Source organism: Antedon bifida, chromosome 1 (assembly GCF_963402885.1).
Source record: "Antedon bifida chromosome 1, ecAntBifi1.1, whole genome shotgun sequence".
NCBI classification, from domain to species: Eukaryota; Metazoa; Echinodermata; class Crinoidea; order Comatulida; family Antedonidae; genus Antedon; species Antedon bifida.
Window position 1 is genome coordinate 12,548,497 of NC_136226.1, and position 16,835 is coordinate 12,565,331.

Genomic DNA, 16,835 nt, shown 5'->3' on the forward strand with positions numbered 1-16,835 from the left:
CCTTACTTACTGTATCAAACTAGGTTCCAAATAAGTAGGTTTAATTTTTATTTCTCAAGTATTATACCGTACTAATGATTTAATTGGCCCTCAAATGTGAAATTTACTAATAACATAAATATCCCTTTAGTAATACTATGACGAATTTTCCAGTGCATTCGAGAAAATAATAGGGTACACAGTAATGATACGAAAACAGTATAGGTGATATTATAATGATTTAAATTTAAAGTAGTAGTAATTCGTATAGTATATAATAATATAACGGTACTGTAGGGAAGAATGTTCTAGTGAAAAATGGAATAGTCCAGATATGTGACGTCATCAAGATCGAGAATATTCACCAACTATCCATAACATGAATCGATGTATATATAAACGGTCCACTGCGATGAAGAATATCAATACAAAATCAAACTGAAGAAATTCATAGACAGCTAAGGAAAAGACAAAAACTGCATAATGGCAAGTAAAGCGATTGGAATCGACTTGGGAACAACATATTCATGTGTTGGTGTGTTTGAGAACGGGAAGGTTGAAATAATCGCAAATGACCAGGGTAACCGAACAACACCAAGCTATGTTGCATTTACAGACACCGAACGGTTGATAGGAGATGCTGCGAAAAATCAAGTTGCAATGTAAGTTGTTTTAATTTATTTAAATGTACTTAGCATATATAAGTTATATTCCGGCACGATTCTCACTAAAGCATACAATAGGCCTATAGCAGACCTATTTTTAAGATTTACTTTTAACTAATCGATATTAACTTTAGTTAGTGATCGATGAAGAAATCCATTAAATGTCTGATTTGACTTTTAAACAATTAATTGATCAAATGTTAATTTTCGTGTAAAAATGTTACTTTTGATGACAAATGGGAAGATGGGACGAGAAGAGCGGTGGCTTTTCGCACTTTAATATCAATTATTAAAAACACGTATAGCATACCCATTGCAATATATTAAATATATAGCTGAAAATGAATAGCTGTTACGCCCGTGGCATGGAATTTATAGGTCCGATGCCCATTATAGGCCAGCAATTTGAATAATCTATTTACTATAATAGTAAATAGATTATTCAAATTGCTGGCCTATATGGATCAAATATGACTCAGTTAGAGCCATACCACTAAAATTCCAAGCAGTATTCATATTGCTGAAAATATCTTTGCTATGCGATGTGACACCGTAATGAAATGAATTGAAACGGAGGTAATAAATTTATAGATGAACGAGTGCATAGGATTGTATCTATAACATGGAATCTCCAGTAAATTTGCGTTAACTTTTAAACTTGTATTTTTTTATATTTAAATATGTATATGATAAATAAAAATAATATTTAACTCGAAAAAACGTTTGTTTTACAGGAACCCAAAAAACACAGTGTTCGACGCAAAGCGGTTGATTGGAAGACGATTTAATGACGCTTCTGTACAGGAGGATAAAAAACACTGGCCGTTCACGGTCATAAACGCTGGGTCAAAACCAAAGATCCAACTGACGTACGCTGGAGAAGAAAAGACATTTACCCCGGAAGAAATCAGCTCTATGGTCCTGACGAAAATGAAAGAAACTGCAGAGGCGTACTTAGGCAGAAAAGTAACTGACGCAGTTGTCACAGTACCGGCTTATTTCAATGACTCTCAGAGACAAGCAACGAAAGATGCAGGGGTCATAGCTGGTATTAACGTTCTGAGGATCATCAACGAGCCCACGGCTGCTGCCCTAGCCTACGGTCTGGATAAAAAGCTTGACGGAGAAAAGAACATACTGATCTTCGATTTGGGAGGAGGAACGTTTGATGTTTCTATCCTAACAATAGATGGTGGAGTATTTGAAGTACGTTCGACTGCTGGTGACACTCACCTCGGAGGTGAAGATTTTGATAACAGACTGGTAAACCATTTGGCATCCGAGTTCAAGAGAAAATACAAAAAAGATATGGCGACAAACCCTAGAGCAATCCGTAGACTGAGAACAGCTGCAGAAAGAGCAAAACGAACACTTTCAAGCAGTACACAAGCTAGCATTGAAGTTGACTCACTTTATGAAGGTATAGATTTCTATACGTCTATAACCAGAGCGAGGTTCGAAGAGCTTTGCTCAGATCTGTTCAGAAAATGTTTAGAACCTGTTGAAAAGGCGATGAATGATGCGAAATTGGACAAAGGAAGCATTGATGAAGTTGTGTTGGTTGGTGGCTCTACAAGAATACCCAAAATACAAAAGCTTCTCCAAGATTTTCTGAATGGGAAAAACTTAAATAAATCGATAAATCCAGATGAAGCGGTGGCTTATGGAGCAGCGGTGCAGGCAGCAATCTTATCTGGAGTTGACAATGAAGCAGTGAAAGATGTACTTTTGGTCGATGTGGCTCCTCTATCACTAGGCATAGAAACAGCCGGGGGTGTGATGTCTGTCTTAATCAAAAGAAACTCTCGAATACCAACTAAAGCGTCAGAAGTATTTTCGACGTATTCTGATAACCAATCTGCAGTTTCTATCCAGGTATACGAAGGAGAAAGAGCAATGACAAAAGACAATAACCGCCTCGGTACATTCGATTTATCTGGAATTGCTCCTGCGCCAAGAGGGGTTCCAAAGATTGAGGTAACATTTGATATTGATGCCAACGGTATCATGAATGTATCTGCAAAAGACACTGGAACAGGGAAGGAAAATAGAGTCACTATTACAAACGATAAAGGAAGGTTATCAAAGGCAGACATCGAACGAATGGTAAATGAAGCAGAGACATTCAAAGCTGAAGATGAAGCTCAACGGGAAAGGATTCAAGCCAAGAACAACCTGGAAGGTTATGCGTACAATATCAAATCCACAATAGAAGATCCTGCTGTAGCCAATAAAATCAACAGCGCTGACAAAAACACGATTGAGAATGCGGTGAAAGATACGATTGAGTGGTTGGATAGTAACAACCTGGCCTCAAAGGATGAGTTTGACTACAAATTGAAGGAGCTTCAAAACGTCTGCTCACCGATTATGACTAAACTTCACGGTGGCGCAGCAGCAGGATCAGATGGGGCACAGAAATCGAACACTGGCCCAACTGTGGAAGAAGTAGATTAAGCTACAACACACGCATAACATATCTGTAGTTAATACATTATTAAATATTATACAAAGGTTCATTCAACATAGACTATCTAACATTAAAAGCGTGGAATGTAATGTTAAAACGTAATGTAATGTAAAACATTAATTTGGTATAACCATATGGAGGAAAGGTATAATGTATTACTGTGTGAAAATATTTTAGCTAAAATAACAAGCCAAAAATAACATAGCATAATGTAAAAAATATTAGTATTATACGATATTTGTTATTTTTAGTAACGTATTCCTGTGTGTGAATATAGCTATAGTGGAAAAACTATAATAAAACAGGGGCCTTAGTGATATTAGTCTGTTACTGAATATATATATTTCCTAGTTAATGAGTTTAAATATCAGAATAAAATTATCGTTTATGAATATATCCAATATCCAACAAAATTAAACTATTGGTCAAACCCATAAAATGAAGATACAAAATGCTCATAGTCCAATAATAACAGAACCATAAGCTTATCGTGTCAAGTAGCCATTTGTCACATATTGTTCAAATTTGTATGTGTTAAATGCAAGAACTATGAAATAAACGATAATTTGTGGTATTAATACTGTATACAAATATTTTAAGAGATCAAGAAGTTGTATTCAATTGTAAATTCATCTGTTTTAAATGGATTAAAAAACAAAAATATCATAGAAGTGTAAAATATTATTCATTCACTAGTTTAAACAAAAGTGTTTAATTTATTATATGTGAGTTACTGGTTACAGTTAATAATTAAAATATTTGTGATTGTTATGCGTAATCATTTATTAGCATATATTTCATGTTGGCTGTTTCTGTCAGTCTTGTTGAGTTTTTATAGTTAAATAATGAATAAAGTTACTGTTAAACAAAATACACTATGTTTTGTACTTATTTGCCAACTGTCTTTTAGTAAATAAAATCAACATGTTGAATGAGGCATGGTAGTATTGAATCCTGTTGGTACTCTTGGACTTAGCCATCAAATATTGATGAAGAAACATAATAGTAACAATAACAATTTGTTTCTCTGCTACTACTTATTTTATTTCCATAAGTTACACATTACAAATGACACTGTGTTGAACGTATTCACTTTAAAACAAATTTGGTTAAGCGTTGCTAAAATACATTATAAGGAATGTCTGATGAATAAACATGTGGGTTTTAATTGATGGTGGTCTTAAAATGAAGCTAGATATATAAAAAACAGGCTCTTCAGGTCCATTTGTGGGTCACCAATGACATTACTTGAAAACATATAATAAATGACTTAATTTCTTTAAAAAAGAATTTCAATATATCCTATGCATCCATATCTATGTATTATCTCACACAAACAAATATTTACGATCTTTAATTTCATCTAGTATAAAATCGTTTTCCTGAATTGAAGCACTTGATTGAAGTTCAGTCAACAATCATCTCAAAATATTTACTGAGCTCTTTGATAAAAATGGTTCACTTTGCATAAATTGTGAATTGGTTGTAAAGATGCAACATATAGTATATAAAATGAATGAAGGGACAAGTAAGACAATTATTTAACTTTTTACATTAATCTGTATATTTCAGAATAGATTGCAAATTTACTTTCCTTAATTTCTCATTAAACTTTGCTTTTGAGCCATTCCTTAATGGCACCTTTTTCACGGCTCAACCACGAAACATGCAGGCGAATATTCTCTAACGATTGTCGGACGGTTCTCGCAGCTGCTGGAGCAGGATGCTCTTTGAAAAATGTCTCAATTTCTTGCGCTTTCTCCTCGGTTACGAATCCCTCAGTAGTACACTGGAATGAAATTGTAACATCAAAATTTACATGTATTCTCGATTGCAATTAAATCCATATTTAGCTTAAGTCAATCTCACAAGCTTACTTACTTTTACAAGTCTTGATATAAGGAATCCGCCAGTGTAGCGTTCAATTAGCTCAGGCCAACGATCCTGAAGGAACTGCCACGCCATTTCTCGTCCAGTTTTGGAACCAGTCACGCCAACAATTACAAACACCGTATCTTGAGACCGTACTTTATCCTGCAACATACAAACAAATTTGATGAATAAGCATATCAAATATTTGTTATGTCAATTCATCTTTTAATGCATTGATTCTATTTATTTAGGTTTGACAAAATGTGGAATAATCTAAAACTGGTCTTATAGCAGAGTGACATATTTTAACACAAAAATAACATGTTTAGGCAATTGGATTGGGACTCCCGACCTTGGTGTCTGAAATCTGACAGATATAGCTCTGGTATGTGAATGTGGAGCTCATGCATTAACAACTATATGTCCAGCTTCTGCCTTAACCTGCCTAAATGTAATAATAACAATAAGTACTGTCCTCTATTGTCTTACCGACATGGCGAAATCCAAGACCTTCTTAATCAACTGTGGGTCTTTGACTGCTCCTAGAGACCTCATGATACGCTCACGTTCTTCATGAAGATCTTGCTTATTGAATAACTATAATCAAATAAATTTTTGATTTAAAAATGTGGAATTAAAAAAAACCCAGATCACTAATATCAACAGCATTGCAAAAATTGTTTTAACCAACTTCCCACTATTTTCACACTTCCTGTGTAACTTTTTGTGCACTTACTTCCAACATTGCATTGAAATCCTCTTCATTCCCATGTACAAGCACTGTATTATAAACCTAAATGAAATTTAAACAAGACAAATATTATTCACTTTAGTATTAACAATAGGGAAATAGGGTAATAGTAATACTGTAGTATAATTACTTACTGGGGCTCTGAGATCAGCGGGCAAAATGTTTACATTACTAGCATGATCCTTAAAACGCTTTCTGGCTTCTTCCACAGCGTGCGGATGACCGTTACGTCCCATGATACGAATAACTAAACTTCTTAACAAGGCATCCAAATGTCCTAGGATAGAGCAATAAATATTCCAAAAATGCATTGTACAAATATTATGATATACTTACTAATACATAAAAGTAAATATTTCACATTTTAGGAATCTGATTTAAGTCTATTAACTATAACAAAAAACATATAAAAGATGTTTTTGATTAAAATTGTATCTTATCAAATTTTATTCATTCAAGTTATTATTCATCATATTATTGAACTTACCCTCTCCCTCTTTCTTTTCCCATCCAAGTCTTTCGTAGGTTTTCAAGAACAGCCTAGTGACAAAGGTCTGAAGCAGTGTACTGTAGTCGGTGAAGGCTATCAGTGTAGCAAGTGCCCCAAGGTTAGAAGCAATATCACACCATACAGTATAGTTAGTCTCAGACTCAAAAGCCTCCATAACTCGTAACGCATCAACAGTACTGGCTGCACCAGCTTTAGCCTGAAAACAAGTGTATTTAAAAAAAATAAAATAGACAGCATAATAACAGTTCTTTAACTCGCACTGTAGATGAAAATAGTTATCTTTATTTTGTAACAAATTTAAATATATACTTCTCTTTACCAATGCAAATAGATCGCTTTCCAAATTAAGCCTGTCTCTTGGAGGTAAGGAGCAATCTTTAATACTTGGTATCAAAGCATCCAACATTTCAGATGAGTAATGTGCACGGTAAAAACCAACTGCACCTGGATTTAGCTAAGATAAAAACAAAACTTTCATAAAAACTGTTTTTTGTATACTATTCACAACGAGTACTATTCAAAATGAATGCAATGAATACGATTCACAATGAATACAATTCACAACGTATACTATTCACAATGAGTATTTTCACAATGATTACTATTCACAATGAGTACTATTCACACTGTTTACTATTCACAATGGATACTATTCAAAATGAGTACTATTCACACTTAATACTATTCACAACGTACACTGAATACTATTCACAACGTATACTATTCACAACGAGTACTATTCACAACGAGTACTATTCACAACGAGTACTATTCACGAGTACTATTCACAACGAATACTATTAACAATGAATACTATTCACAATGAATGATATTCAAAATGAATGCAAATGAACACTATTCGCAATGAATACTATTCACAATGAATACTTTTCACAATGAATACTATTCACAGTGAGTACTATTCACAGTGAGTACTATTTACAATGAATATTTTTACAATGAATACTATTCACAATGACTACTATTCACAATGAATACTATTCAAAATAGAGTACACATGCTTATATACTGTCTGGTATTACTCACCTTCACCCATTTTCCTTCTGGAACATCAAGAGTAACAGAATCTGAAGCTGTGCTTAGAACAAATTTATGAGCCACTTTGGAAGGGTTATCACTTGTTATGACAGATATTGGTACTTCCCAAAGCTTTTCTTCTCCTGCAAAACAATGCCAAAAATGTTTAAAAAAACCAATAGGCCTTAACAATTAGTTTTACTGTCACTCAAACATATTTCAAAATTATCATAATTGTGAACTCTGATTAGTTTGGACGTAAATGTATATTATTATATACTGTGATGCATTACCTGATTGTGGTTGAATTGCATTAAACTTTGACTGACAGACAGTCAAGACACGAGATGAACCTTCTTGTTTTGAGGCTACTTTAAGAACGGGGAAACCCATCTCTTTTGTCCATGCATTCATGATACGTCCAACTGGTTTCGATGATGCTTTTTCTAGACTCTCCCAAAGATCTTCGGTGAATGCATTTGAGTATTTGAATTTGGTAAGGTACTGATTCAATCCAGTTTTAAAGTCCTGAATGCAATGAAATACTTATTTTTTTATGTGACATGTTAAAACAATTGATACAATGCAGATTTGTTTTTTAACATTAATATAAAAAAAAGTGCATTATGAATAAGTTATTTATCACTTACATCATCTCCTATATAGTCATGTAACATTCTGATAATAGATGCGCCTTTGCTGTATGAGATCAAATCAAAGATTTCATCAATTTCATCAGGATGTCCAACTGGAACCTACACATGATTCAAATTAAGATAAATTAATTAAAAAAGAGTACTCACTACATTATTTCAAAACCACTTTAAGAAGTTCAGAATCTCACAAATTTAAAACACTCAAAACTTATAGATAGGACATGAGATGCGGTTACAGTTTTCAGTTAAATGAACAAGGGGTAGTATATGTATATAATATACTGTATAACACGACAACCCACATTCATTCAGGGAACACATTTAATACTGCTACTGTACCTTTTTACCACCAACAGATAAAAGCAATGAATCATTATTATAATAGATAATATTATAAAATACATACTTCAATTGGATGACTGTTTTTGAGGGCATCTAAATTAAGAGCTCTGGTGTAATCTGTTGTAACAAACTGCGTCCATATGTCATACTCAGGAAAACAGTGGTCTACACACAGGTACTCAATCCAGGATGCGAATCCTTCATTCAACCATAGATGTGTCCACCATTCCTAAAACGAACACATGCAGTATTCAATCAAGTATATTATTATATATATAATTATTTACATTGTTACAGGGATCTTAATTGTCTGTAGTCGTAAGACCCTTTGAAGAAAAAGAATATCAATAAATGTTTATAAATATGTAGCCATAGTTTTTTTTTTATATATATTATCATAAGAAAAAATAATTACCATAGTTACAAGGTTTCCAAACCATTGATGAGCAATTTCATGTCCTATATTGAAAATATTAAAATCAAAAAGTTTACAAGGATGCGATAACGAAAAGCTGTGTCGCATACTAATAAAGATTGTTTAATGAGAAGTAATACGTTTACATACAAATAATGTTTGGTATGCAAGAAAAAAAAATGTAATAATAATTACCAACAACTAAAGCAACCCACTGCTTGGCAGATGAGGATGAGTTCTTTGGATCTATTAACAGAGCAGTTTCTCTAAAAGAGAGAAAGTTTTTAATTATAATATTAATTATCTCATACTATATTGCACATCAGATTTCTTTGTGCACTAAAGGTCAGCTTTCAAATAGTGGGTTAGTATCTTTAGATTTGTGATTTCTCATTGGAGTCCTTATATGTGGAGTAGCTTTACATTAGAGAGTTGAGTAATTGGTTTGCCCTATTCTGATTTCATTTTGTACTTTATATAAGTGAATTTTTTATATTATTCTTTCGTACCTGTAGGTGACTAGTCCCCAGTTTTCCATGGCACCTGCAGCGAAGTCGGGTATAGCAATCAGATCCATTTTTGGAAGTGGATAAGCAATTCCAAAATAGTTATTGTAAAAAGGAAGTGTCTTTACTGCAACCTGTAAAGGAAGATAGTCTTGATAGAAACCTGTATATCTATATACAACACATTTTAGCCAATAACTGGGTAAAACAAAGAGAATATAAAAATACTCTTGGAAATTTTTCACCTACCTGCAATGCAAAGTCGCCCTGTTCTTTCTTATTCACTGGTGTATAGACTCGCACCAATACACCATCTGACGTAGTATTTTCTACATAATCAAAGTCGCCAACTATGAACGCTAGCAGATACGTGGACATGACTGGTGTTCGGGCAAATGTTACTTCTCTCAAATTTGCATCGGTGGAAAGTGCTTTATCCTCTATGACATTCTGAAAGAGGTAACAATATTACAAAATACATAGGAATTTAATTAACCCTCTTATAACACAAAATTGAAAAGCGTTTTATTTTTAACAACATCGATGTAAAACTCACCATGTTTGATAGGGCAACCTTGCTTTTCGGTACTATAAGTTTGATATCAAAAGTTGCTTTTACTGCTGGCTCATCCCAACAAATGAAGGCACGGCGTGCATCAGTAGCCTAAAAAAACATTAAGCACTTTTAATATGAAATGTGGTTAAATGAAATAACGTGTGCTACTATTTATTCTAAAAAACAAAACAGAATATATGAGATTAGAGAGTAAGCACACAATAAACAATTAAAACAAAGTAGAGTACCTCAAATTGAGTAACAGCACAAACTCTATCTTCCCCATCGACTTGATACTTGCTTCGATAAAATCCCTTCATCTTATCATTTAATTCACCCACATACTGAAGATGAATTTCTGCAGGTCCAAGTGGCAAATTGCTTGGAAATTCAAAGGTGACTGTCTCATCATCCACCTTTGGAGTTATTGCACTTGGTATAATATCTAATATTATTATAATATAAAATTGGTTATAAGCAAGCTTACTATAAAATATATTTTTTTTATTTTAACATTTCCATATTTTAACAACACAAATTTTCAGTTTCTTACCATTTCCACCTGCCTTGAAGATTACAGTTGAGATTTTTATATCCACAGAATTTAAAGTAACTTTTGATGTTTCATTCTTTACCTGAATAAAATAAAAAAATGTTGCCTTGTTGCCTATCAGTATGTTGAAACAGCTTTGTTAGAACTGGACATACATCTGGGCTATATTGAGAATGTCATTCTGATTATATTTCTAGTATTAGTATTACACTGCTCCACTGGTGCCAAAATGGGTCCACTGGATGGAGAACAAAATTAGTATAGATAGGCTAATAATAAAACATACACACATTTTTAGTGACTAGCCTAGGCCTAACTAAATTCTATTTTTTGTTATTTGAGCCTGGGGATATGCCTGCCCTAGCCAGCTTACCACCACACTAGGCCCATGACAGGCCGCATGCGGCTAAGCCTAGGCCGCCCTAGCTAGACTACAGGATAGTGGATTCACAGGCCTAGTGTAGTAGGCCTGCTAATTGCCTAGGCTAGTTAATAAAATAAGTTAGGCCTAGGCCTAGAAATTAAACACTCACAACAACAGTTATGACTTCTTTTCCATTGAATGTAAAAGCATCAAGATCTGGTTGAAGTTCAAGGTAATAATTTTCTGGAACAATATCAAGTGCAAGACGATTAAAAGCCTTCTTTTCTGCCATTTTAGAAGCAATACTTCCTCGAATTCTTCTCTCTAAAAATTCACAAGAACACAAGAGGGCGCATGGTGCTCGAGCAAGTTGTTCCAGTGTGTAACTCCAAAAACGCGTTAACAAACGCGTCAGCTTTTTCTATTTTAAGTGAATCAGGAGGCAAATTGAATGGCTCCTATTTTGTTTCAATTTGATTGATGACAAACTGTCCATATGATACATAATACAAAGATTGGATTGGATTATGTAACAACCAACAAAGAATGAAGGAAAGAGGACAAAGAATTATTATATCCATTGACATTTATTCCATCAATATTCATCCATTATAATACAATTTCTTTTTTGCTTTTCATTATTCCGGCAGGAAAACAGTAAATTGACAGCCTCAAATATTCATAGGATTGATGTATTGACTTTATTCGAAATTCTTATAAAACAATATAAAAATATACACAAATACTAATATTTTTAATTTGATGTAATATGCTTACCACAAATCAAGAACAAACATATTTGTAATGGTATGTAGGCCTAATTTTTAAAATACAAACCTACACTTTTAGCTAATTTTAGTAGTAAGCCTTGTTCGAACTGGACTTACTGGAAATGGTAAAATTAATTATTTCTAGTAGGGTGAAGGTCATGTGTTTACCCAACCCAATAAATTATTATTTCAGTATCCATATATTTCGTATTATTGCTCCATTCACAATTAAAAAAAATATATATATCTATTATGCATATAATTTTTGGGATACATTTTTAGTTGATAGAACGACATTAACATTTGTGACTATAATTGCTTAACAAAATTACAAAATATACAAAATTAATGTCAAAACCTATGGGCCAGAGGCCTAAAGTTAATAATAGTGTCAAAATGCCTGAAGAGGAGTATGCCTTAATGCTTGATGTTTTATTCTTATCCTAATAACATAATTGAAGGCGTTTACACTTTAAAACATCAAAATACTAGGCTTAGTGTCAATACTAATGAATAATTTATTTATTTATTTGTATAAATATGTAACTAATGAATGTAAACATAAATAATGTAATTATTGAGCAATGATTTTTGTATCTTTAAAACAAAAATAGTAGTGATCTAAAAAGGTGTCTGAAGTAATGTAAAATACCTTTTAAGTCAATTAACATGACCTAATATATTGATGGGCATATACTGTAAGCTGTAAGTAAATCAATGTTGAACCAGCTCATTAAGTCAATTAAGGCAAGTTTAAAGATGTATTGTCCCTTTGACTAATTCCAAAAAAATTTTAAAAAAAGATTTCGAAAAAAAAGTGGGTCATTTTGAAGTATCATAATAGTTAGTAACTTTCACCAAAAATTAATCGAAAAAAAAATCATTTAACTGAAATACAGACGTTTTTTTGTTCAAAAAATAACTTTGACTTCCAGTCAAAGTTTTTTATCAAAACATATCTCATAATGCAACGCGCTTGTTTGGCTACTCTATATGCAAAATAATAAAACTTCCTTGCGATCTGTGTGCAAACACCTTCTCAACCGTGACGAGTTGTAAACAATCCTAATTAGCATCATGCATAATGCATACTCGTGGTTTGAAATCTTTGTTTACTTTCGCTCACGACGATTTTCCAGACGAAATGTAATCAAATTAATTTACCTATTAATTACATAAACTTGTTGTTTTTGGCTCGAATTTTCCACTTAAAGTGAATAACTTTAATATTACTTTGATATATCAAATTTATATTTATAATATTTTGACCTTCATTTTTTGTGTTTCAAGGGACAATACATCTTTAAAGAAAATATGAAGACACCTCTCAGACCTATCTCAGTGAGCATATTCAATGATAACATTCTCGGTCAGTTACATAAGCTTTAATTATCAAAGTGGTTTTATCTGTAAAGAAAAAATATAATATTTATAGGATTTAAGAAGTACATTATTTTTTGCTGCTTTCAATTTGTGCATTTTTTATTTTTTTTTGCATATTCCAAAATTAACTTACATTATCAATGTATACTGAAGCAGACTTATCAACAAACTCTTCCAGCTTCATTATAGATCCTCGATCTTTTCCTAAATATATTGCCTAAAAAAATTATAAGTTATGACTGTAAATTATTAATTCACTACGCTCTCAATGAATAATAATTGGATGGCAAACATTAGGTATATGTACAAGGTTTTGTAAAAAACAATTACTTTCTTTCTTTTACAAATACTTGTATACACCAACGACTTATTATTTCCAAATTTTGAGAAATTAAAATGTATAAAAGATAGAACTGTAGGTTAAGTTTCAAAATAATTCAAAAAATATTACCCTAATAGGATATTATTTTTTGGTCCTGGGCCTATTTTATAATCGGGATCATTAACTTGAGGAAACAGTTACACTCAGTACTTACACTATTCATGGCTTTCTCTAATTCTTCTGATCCCAGCATAGATCCTGCCTCTAACACACTAGTATTACAATAAAAAATTTAAAAACACATTCAGACAATTGTTCACCAGTTTAGAGAATTACAGTAGGTAATTTCAAAATAAGAACATTTGTAAAAAAAATAGAAAACAGTAATTCTTATCCTGTAAAAGTCAAGAAGTAAAATGAAGAACAAAATACCTACTATGTTTGTGTAGATGAAGGAATGGCGAGGGAACATGCTAGTTGTTTTAGTGCGCTCGTGCATAAACAGCGGTTGGCCGCGTTGCTTGCATTAATATCCATGACCTTATACAGATTTGTAGTTTCACTAATGTATTCTAAAACATTTTAAATGAAATTCTGTATATTATTTAATCAAGAATTAGACAGCATGCCATTAGCAACATATACTTAAAAAATACAGTATTATTTTAATCAAAATGAACGATGAAAACTTACCAGTGAATACAAAACATGCAAGCACTCCAGAATGAAAGATCTGAAAAGAGACCACCTCATAATCACGACAACAGATCTTCCTGATCAACTTCTCAATTTGCACACTTGGAACATCTCTAAAAGAAAGGTGCCATGTAGTAAATAAAAAAACTCAGTTAGAACATAACAACCACAAATCAAAGATGCTGTTAACACTATGTCGTAAGATAAATCTAACTAAAGCTATTAAACTAATACTGGTACCATACACTGTGAAACATATTTACAATGGTTCCGTATAGCATTGCTTACAACGGATATTTATGGAAGTGACTATCCGGATTTACCAGTTGTAACTTTGCTATGTTACACGGTGTATCCCCCAGTTAAACATTATCTTTAACCTTTGTATAAAATTATGTTAGCAGATAGTGACATACTTGCAAATCATGCTCAGCAAATCATGAAAGGCAGTTCCAGAAAACATTTTTCCCTTCTTCTGAGCTAAGGAAAAGCAAAATGTAAAATATTATAAATAAGAGTCACCCTCGTATAAGATTACATTTTGTTGCAGTTGCAATAAGGTAGTGTGTAAGTAGGCTAATACTAAAATTAGTCGTCATGCATAAAGATAATAGGCAATGTGGTAAAAAGAGGTCTAAATATAAACAGTCTTAGTGCTTAGTTTATAATTTGCGAAATGCTAGTAGAACCTATAAGTGGTTTAATGAGCTAGCTGCTTTACTTTATAAAAGAGGCATTTTTTAAACAAAATTCTCATAAAAAACATGTCATTCAAATTTTTTTAAGGTTAATTGGTGTTAACCATCCCTTACAACATGTATAGGTTTGGAAAAGAAATAGTGGCTGTATCAACTATCAACATACCTGTGCTTGGATACAAAATGTCATAAGCCGCGATAACATTACTCTCAAATGTAACTCGACTGTAGTGAGATAATGTCAACTCCTGATAGGCACGTCTAATGCGGTTGGATTTGTGATCCAAGTTTTCAAAGCTGCAGTACAATAAAGAGAGAACATCTATCAACCAATTATGAAATTATTTCAAGATTAAGGTCAAATATACAAAATATGATAAAAATATTTAGTAAGGTTAGGTTAGATTCAGTTTACTTTACTTACTGTTGAGCAAGAAATCCCAAAGCATCTTCAGGTTGATTTTCTACGAGCTTTGTTAATGCATATCTCATCTGTTTTGTTACACCATTTTTTTCTACAATATAATAAACATATTAAAAACATTTAGTACTACAGTACTGAGTAGGCCTAGTGCTTTTGTTGTAAATCTTTGTAGTAGGCCTACATTACTAATACTACTTAATATTCAGAAACAGGAATCCAAGTATGGAGTTAATAATTCAAATAATTCTTGTCTTTTTATAGCTAGGTAGACTTTATATTTATTGAGGACTAGACCTTTGATATATTTCTCCAAGTAAGTTTACTCTATAAAGCTAAGACACGATAACCACTGATTGCTAAGCTACCCAGTCTGTGCCGGTCATACAGTACTAATCTACACCCGGTAGGCTTGTACAAATTTAACTTATATACATTTTTTTTAAATCTAGAAACAAGTTAAAATCAGTCAAATCATAAAGATATATTTTCCCCCTGAAAAAAATAATTTTTTAAATGTTTTTGTTGAATATGCCATTTTAATGTCACAAAATAGTATTCAAAACAAAATTATTTACCTGAAAAAACTGTAATTTAATGAAAAAAATAGTCAAATTGACTGGAATTCAATGGTTTTTTTTTGTTAAATTTTAACCATTTATCTTTTTATATATTAATATAGGCCTAAATAAAAACATTCTTTTTTTATTTGTTTTTCTACAGAAGTTGTTAAAATTGCAAAATAGTCTATTTAAAGACTTTTTTTTACAAATCTTCATTTTTCATGTTTTTGGGGACAATACACATTGAATTTATGCTCTGAACAGAAAAAAAATCCCACACAATGCCTTCAAGGCCACAAAACGTCATTTATCACAGAGGGAGGTCTTCAGTTTTGGAACTAACCTAATCAGTATTTTGACATTTTTTACGTTAAAAATGTATAAACCGTACAATTAAATATCACAATAACATTAAATATAATTTTAGCATATACTTGATAACATTTCACTTCATAAAGTCCTACCGAATCCTACCGGGCGTAGATTAATATGACCCGTCTGTGCTGGATTGCGCTATGCTACAGTAGCTGCTATAGCCTATGCCATACTCCCTGTAGTAAACTTAAGCCCGGCGCACACTAGAGCTATCGGCTGAGCCTACATACTGGCATGAGTAACACTTGGCTCACTAACAAATTTGCCGCAAACTGTGATCGCATTCTATCAGACGCACACTAAACGCCTTCGTGATTTTCTGATTGGATAATTACTTACTACCATGGAGTAAAATATTCTTTACTCCATGTTACTACGCTATACGACACGTGCTGATATATTATAATGAATCAGAACATGTCATGCGCAGTACACGCCTGCCAAAAAATATTAAACACGATAGATATTTTTCTCAGCGGCACGTGTGGCCGATTCCTTATGAAATCCCCGGCGCACACACTGTGAGCCAAGTGTAACTCCTGCCAGTTGGCTCAGCCTTCAGCTCTAGTCTAATGTGTGCCCGGCTTTATGCGGAGTAGTAGCACCACTAGACTAGGCTACCTATCTAGGCCTAGGCCTAGCTAGCAGGCCTAGGCTAGCTAGCTAGGCTGGATCCGCTAGGCTAGCCTACTAGCCTAGACTGGAGAAGTAGGTATAGACTAGAGACTAGCTATACCTCAAATAGGCTATTTATTAGGATAGGCTTAAGCTGGTTGGTTCAGTATCTCTATACATTATTAAATTATAATAAAATACCAAGAAATTCTTTATCTGAGTCCTCTTTTTCGTTTCTTTGGCGTCTGCTGCTGCTCCGATCCATTCGAAATATGTTGTAAACAAAACAAAGACTATGGAACGCCACGACTGCC

At 32.9% G+C, this 16,835-nt stretch overlaps 3 protein-coding genes across 3 annotated transcripts; 1 reads left to right on the forward strand and 2 right to left on the reverse strand.

Moving 5' to 3' along the window:
- The first annotated feature begins 327 nt into the window (after nucleotides 1-327).
- LOC144842651 (heat shock 70 kDa protein IV-like) lies at nucleotides 328-3,983 on the forward strand. Its single transcript, XM_078699153.1, has 2 exons — nucleotides 328-641; nucleotides 1,379-3,983. The coding sequence occupies exons 1-2, from the start codon at nucleotides 463-465 to the stop codon at nucleotides 3,099-3,101; spliced, it is 1,902 nt and encodes a 633-aa protein (XP_078555279.1). The 5' UTR covers nucleotides 328-462; the 3' UTR covers nucleotides 3,102-3,983.
- Nucleotides 3,984-4,132: 149 nt separating this feature from the next.
- On the reverse strand, nucleotides 4,133-11,008 carry LOC144842646 (puromycin-sensitive aminopeptidase-like). Its single transcript, XM_078699141.1, has 19 exons — nucleotides 10,848-11,008; nucleotides 10,315-10,396; nucleotides 10,010-10,206; nucleotides 9,762-9,869; nucleotides 9,455-9,655; nucleotides 9,209-9,339; nucleotides 8,895-8,965; nucleotides 8,700-8,743; nucleotides 8,349-8,513; nucleotides 7,937-8,041; nucleotides 7,580-7,814; nucleotides 7,296-7,429; nucleotides 6,568-6,702; nucleotides 6,225-6,444; nucleotides 5,872-6,014; nucleotides 5,723-5,779; nucleotides 5,476-5,583; nucleotides 4,996-5,148; nucleotides 4,133-4,903 (listed from the first exon to the last, which is right to left on the reverse strand). The coding sequence occupies exons 1-19, from the start codon at nucleotides 10,968-10,970 to the stop codon at nucleotides 4,721-4,723; spliced, it is 2,595 nt and encodes an 864-aa protein (XP_078555267.1). The 5' UTR covers nucleotides 10,971-11,008; the 3' UTR covers nucleotides 4,133-4,720.
- Nucleotides 11,009-11,276: 268 nt separating this feature from the next.
- Nucleotides 11,277-16,811, reverse strand: LOC144837584 (tubulin polyglutamylase complex subunit 1-like). The gene is made up of 9 exons (XM_078692807.1): nucleotides 16,723-16,811; nucleotides 14,972-15,062; nucleotides 14,714-14,844; nucleotides 14,266-14,329; nucleotides 13,847-13,962; nucleotides 13,590-13,725; nucleotides 13,368-13,425; nucleotides 12,965-13,048; nucleotides 11,277-12,855 (listed from the first exon to the last, which is right to left on the reverse strand). Exons 1-9 carry the CDS (start codon nucleotides 16,784-16,786, stop codon nucleotides 12,841-12,843), a joined length of 759 nt encoding a protein of 252 aa, XP_078548933.1. The 5' UTR covers nucleotides 16,787-16,811; the 3' UTR covers nucleotides 11,277-12,840.
- Between the last annotated feature and the right edge of the window lie 24 nt (nucleotides 16,812-16,835).

Coding starts and splice junctions, on each gene's coding strand:
- LOC144842651 (XM_078699153.1), top strand. CDS start 463: ATGGCAAGTAAAGCGATTGGAATCGACTTGGGAACAACATATTCATGT. Junction 642..1,378: donor GCGAAAAATCAAGTTGCAAT/GTAAGTTGTTTT, acceptor TTTGTTTTACAG/GAACCCAAAAAACACAGTGT.
- LOC144842646 (XM_078699141.1), bottom strand. CDS start 10,970: ATGGCAGAAAAGAAGGCTTTTAATCGTCTTGCACTTGATATTGTTCCA. Junction 8,966..9,208: donor TGGGGACTAGTCACCTACAG/GTACGAAAGAAT, acceptor TCTCTCTTTTAG/AGAAACTGCTCTGTTAATAG. Junction 8,042..8,348: donor AAAACAGTCATCCAATTGAA/GTATGTATTTTA, acceptor AATCATGTGTAG/GTTCCAGTTGGACATCCTGA.
- LOC144837584 (XM_078692807.1), bottom strand. CDS start 16,786: ATGGATCGGAGCAGCAGCAGACGCCAAAGAAACGAAAAAGAGGACTCA. Junction 15,063..16,722: donor CTCAGATAAAGAATTTCTTG/GTATTTTATTAT, acceptor ATTATATTGTAG/AAAAAAATGGTGTAACAAAA. Junction 13,049..13,367: donor TAGAGAAAGCCATGAATAGT/GTAAGTACTGAG, acceptor TAATTTTTTTAG/GCAATATATTTAGGAAAAGA.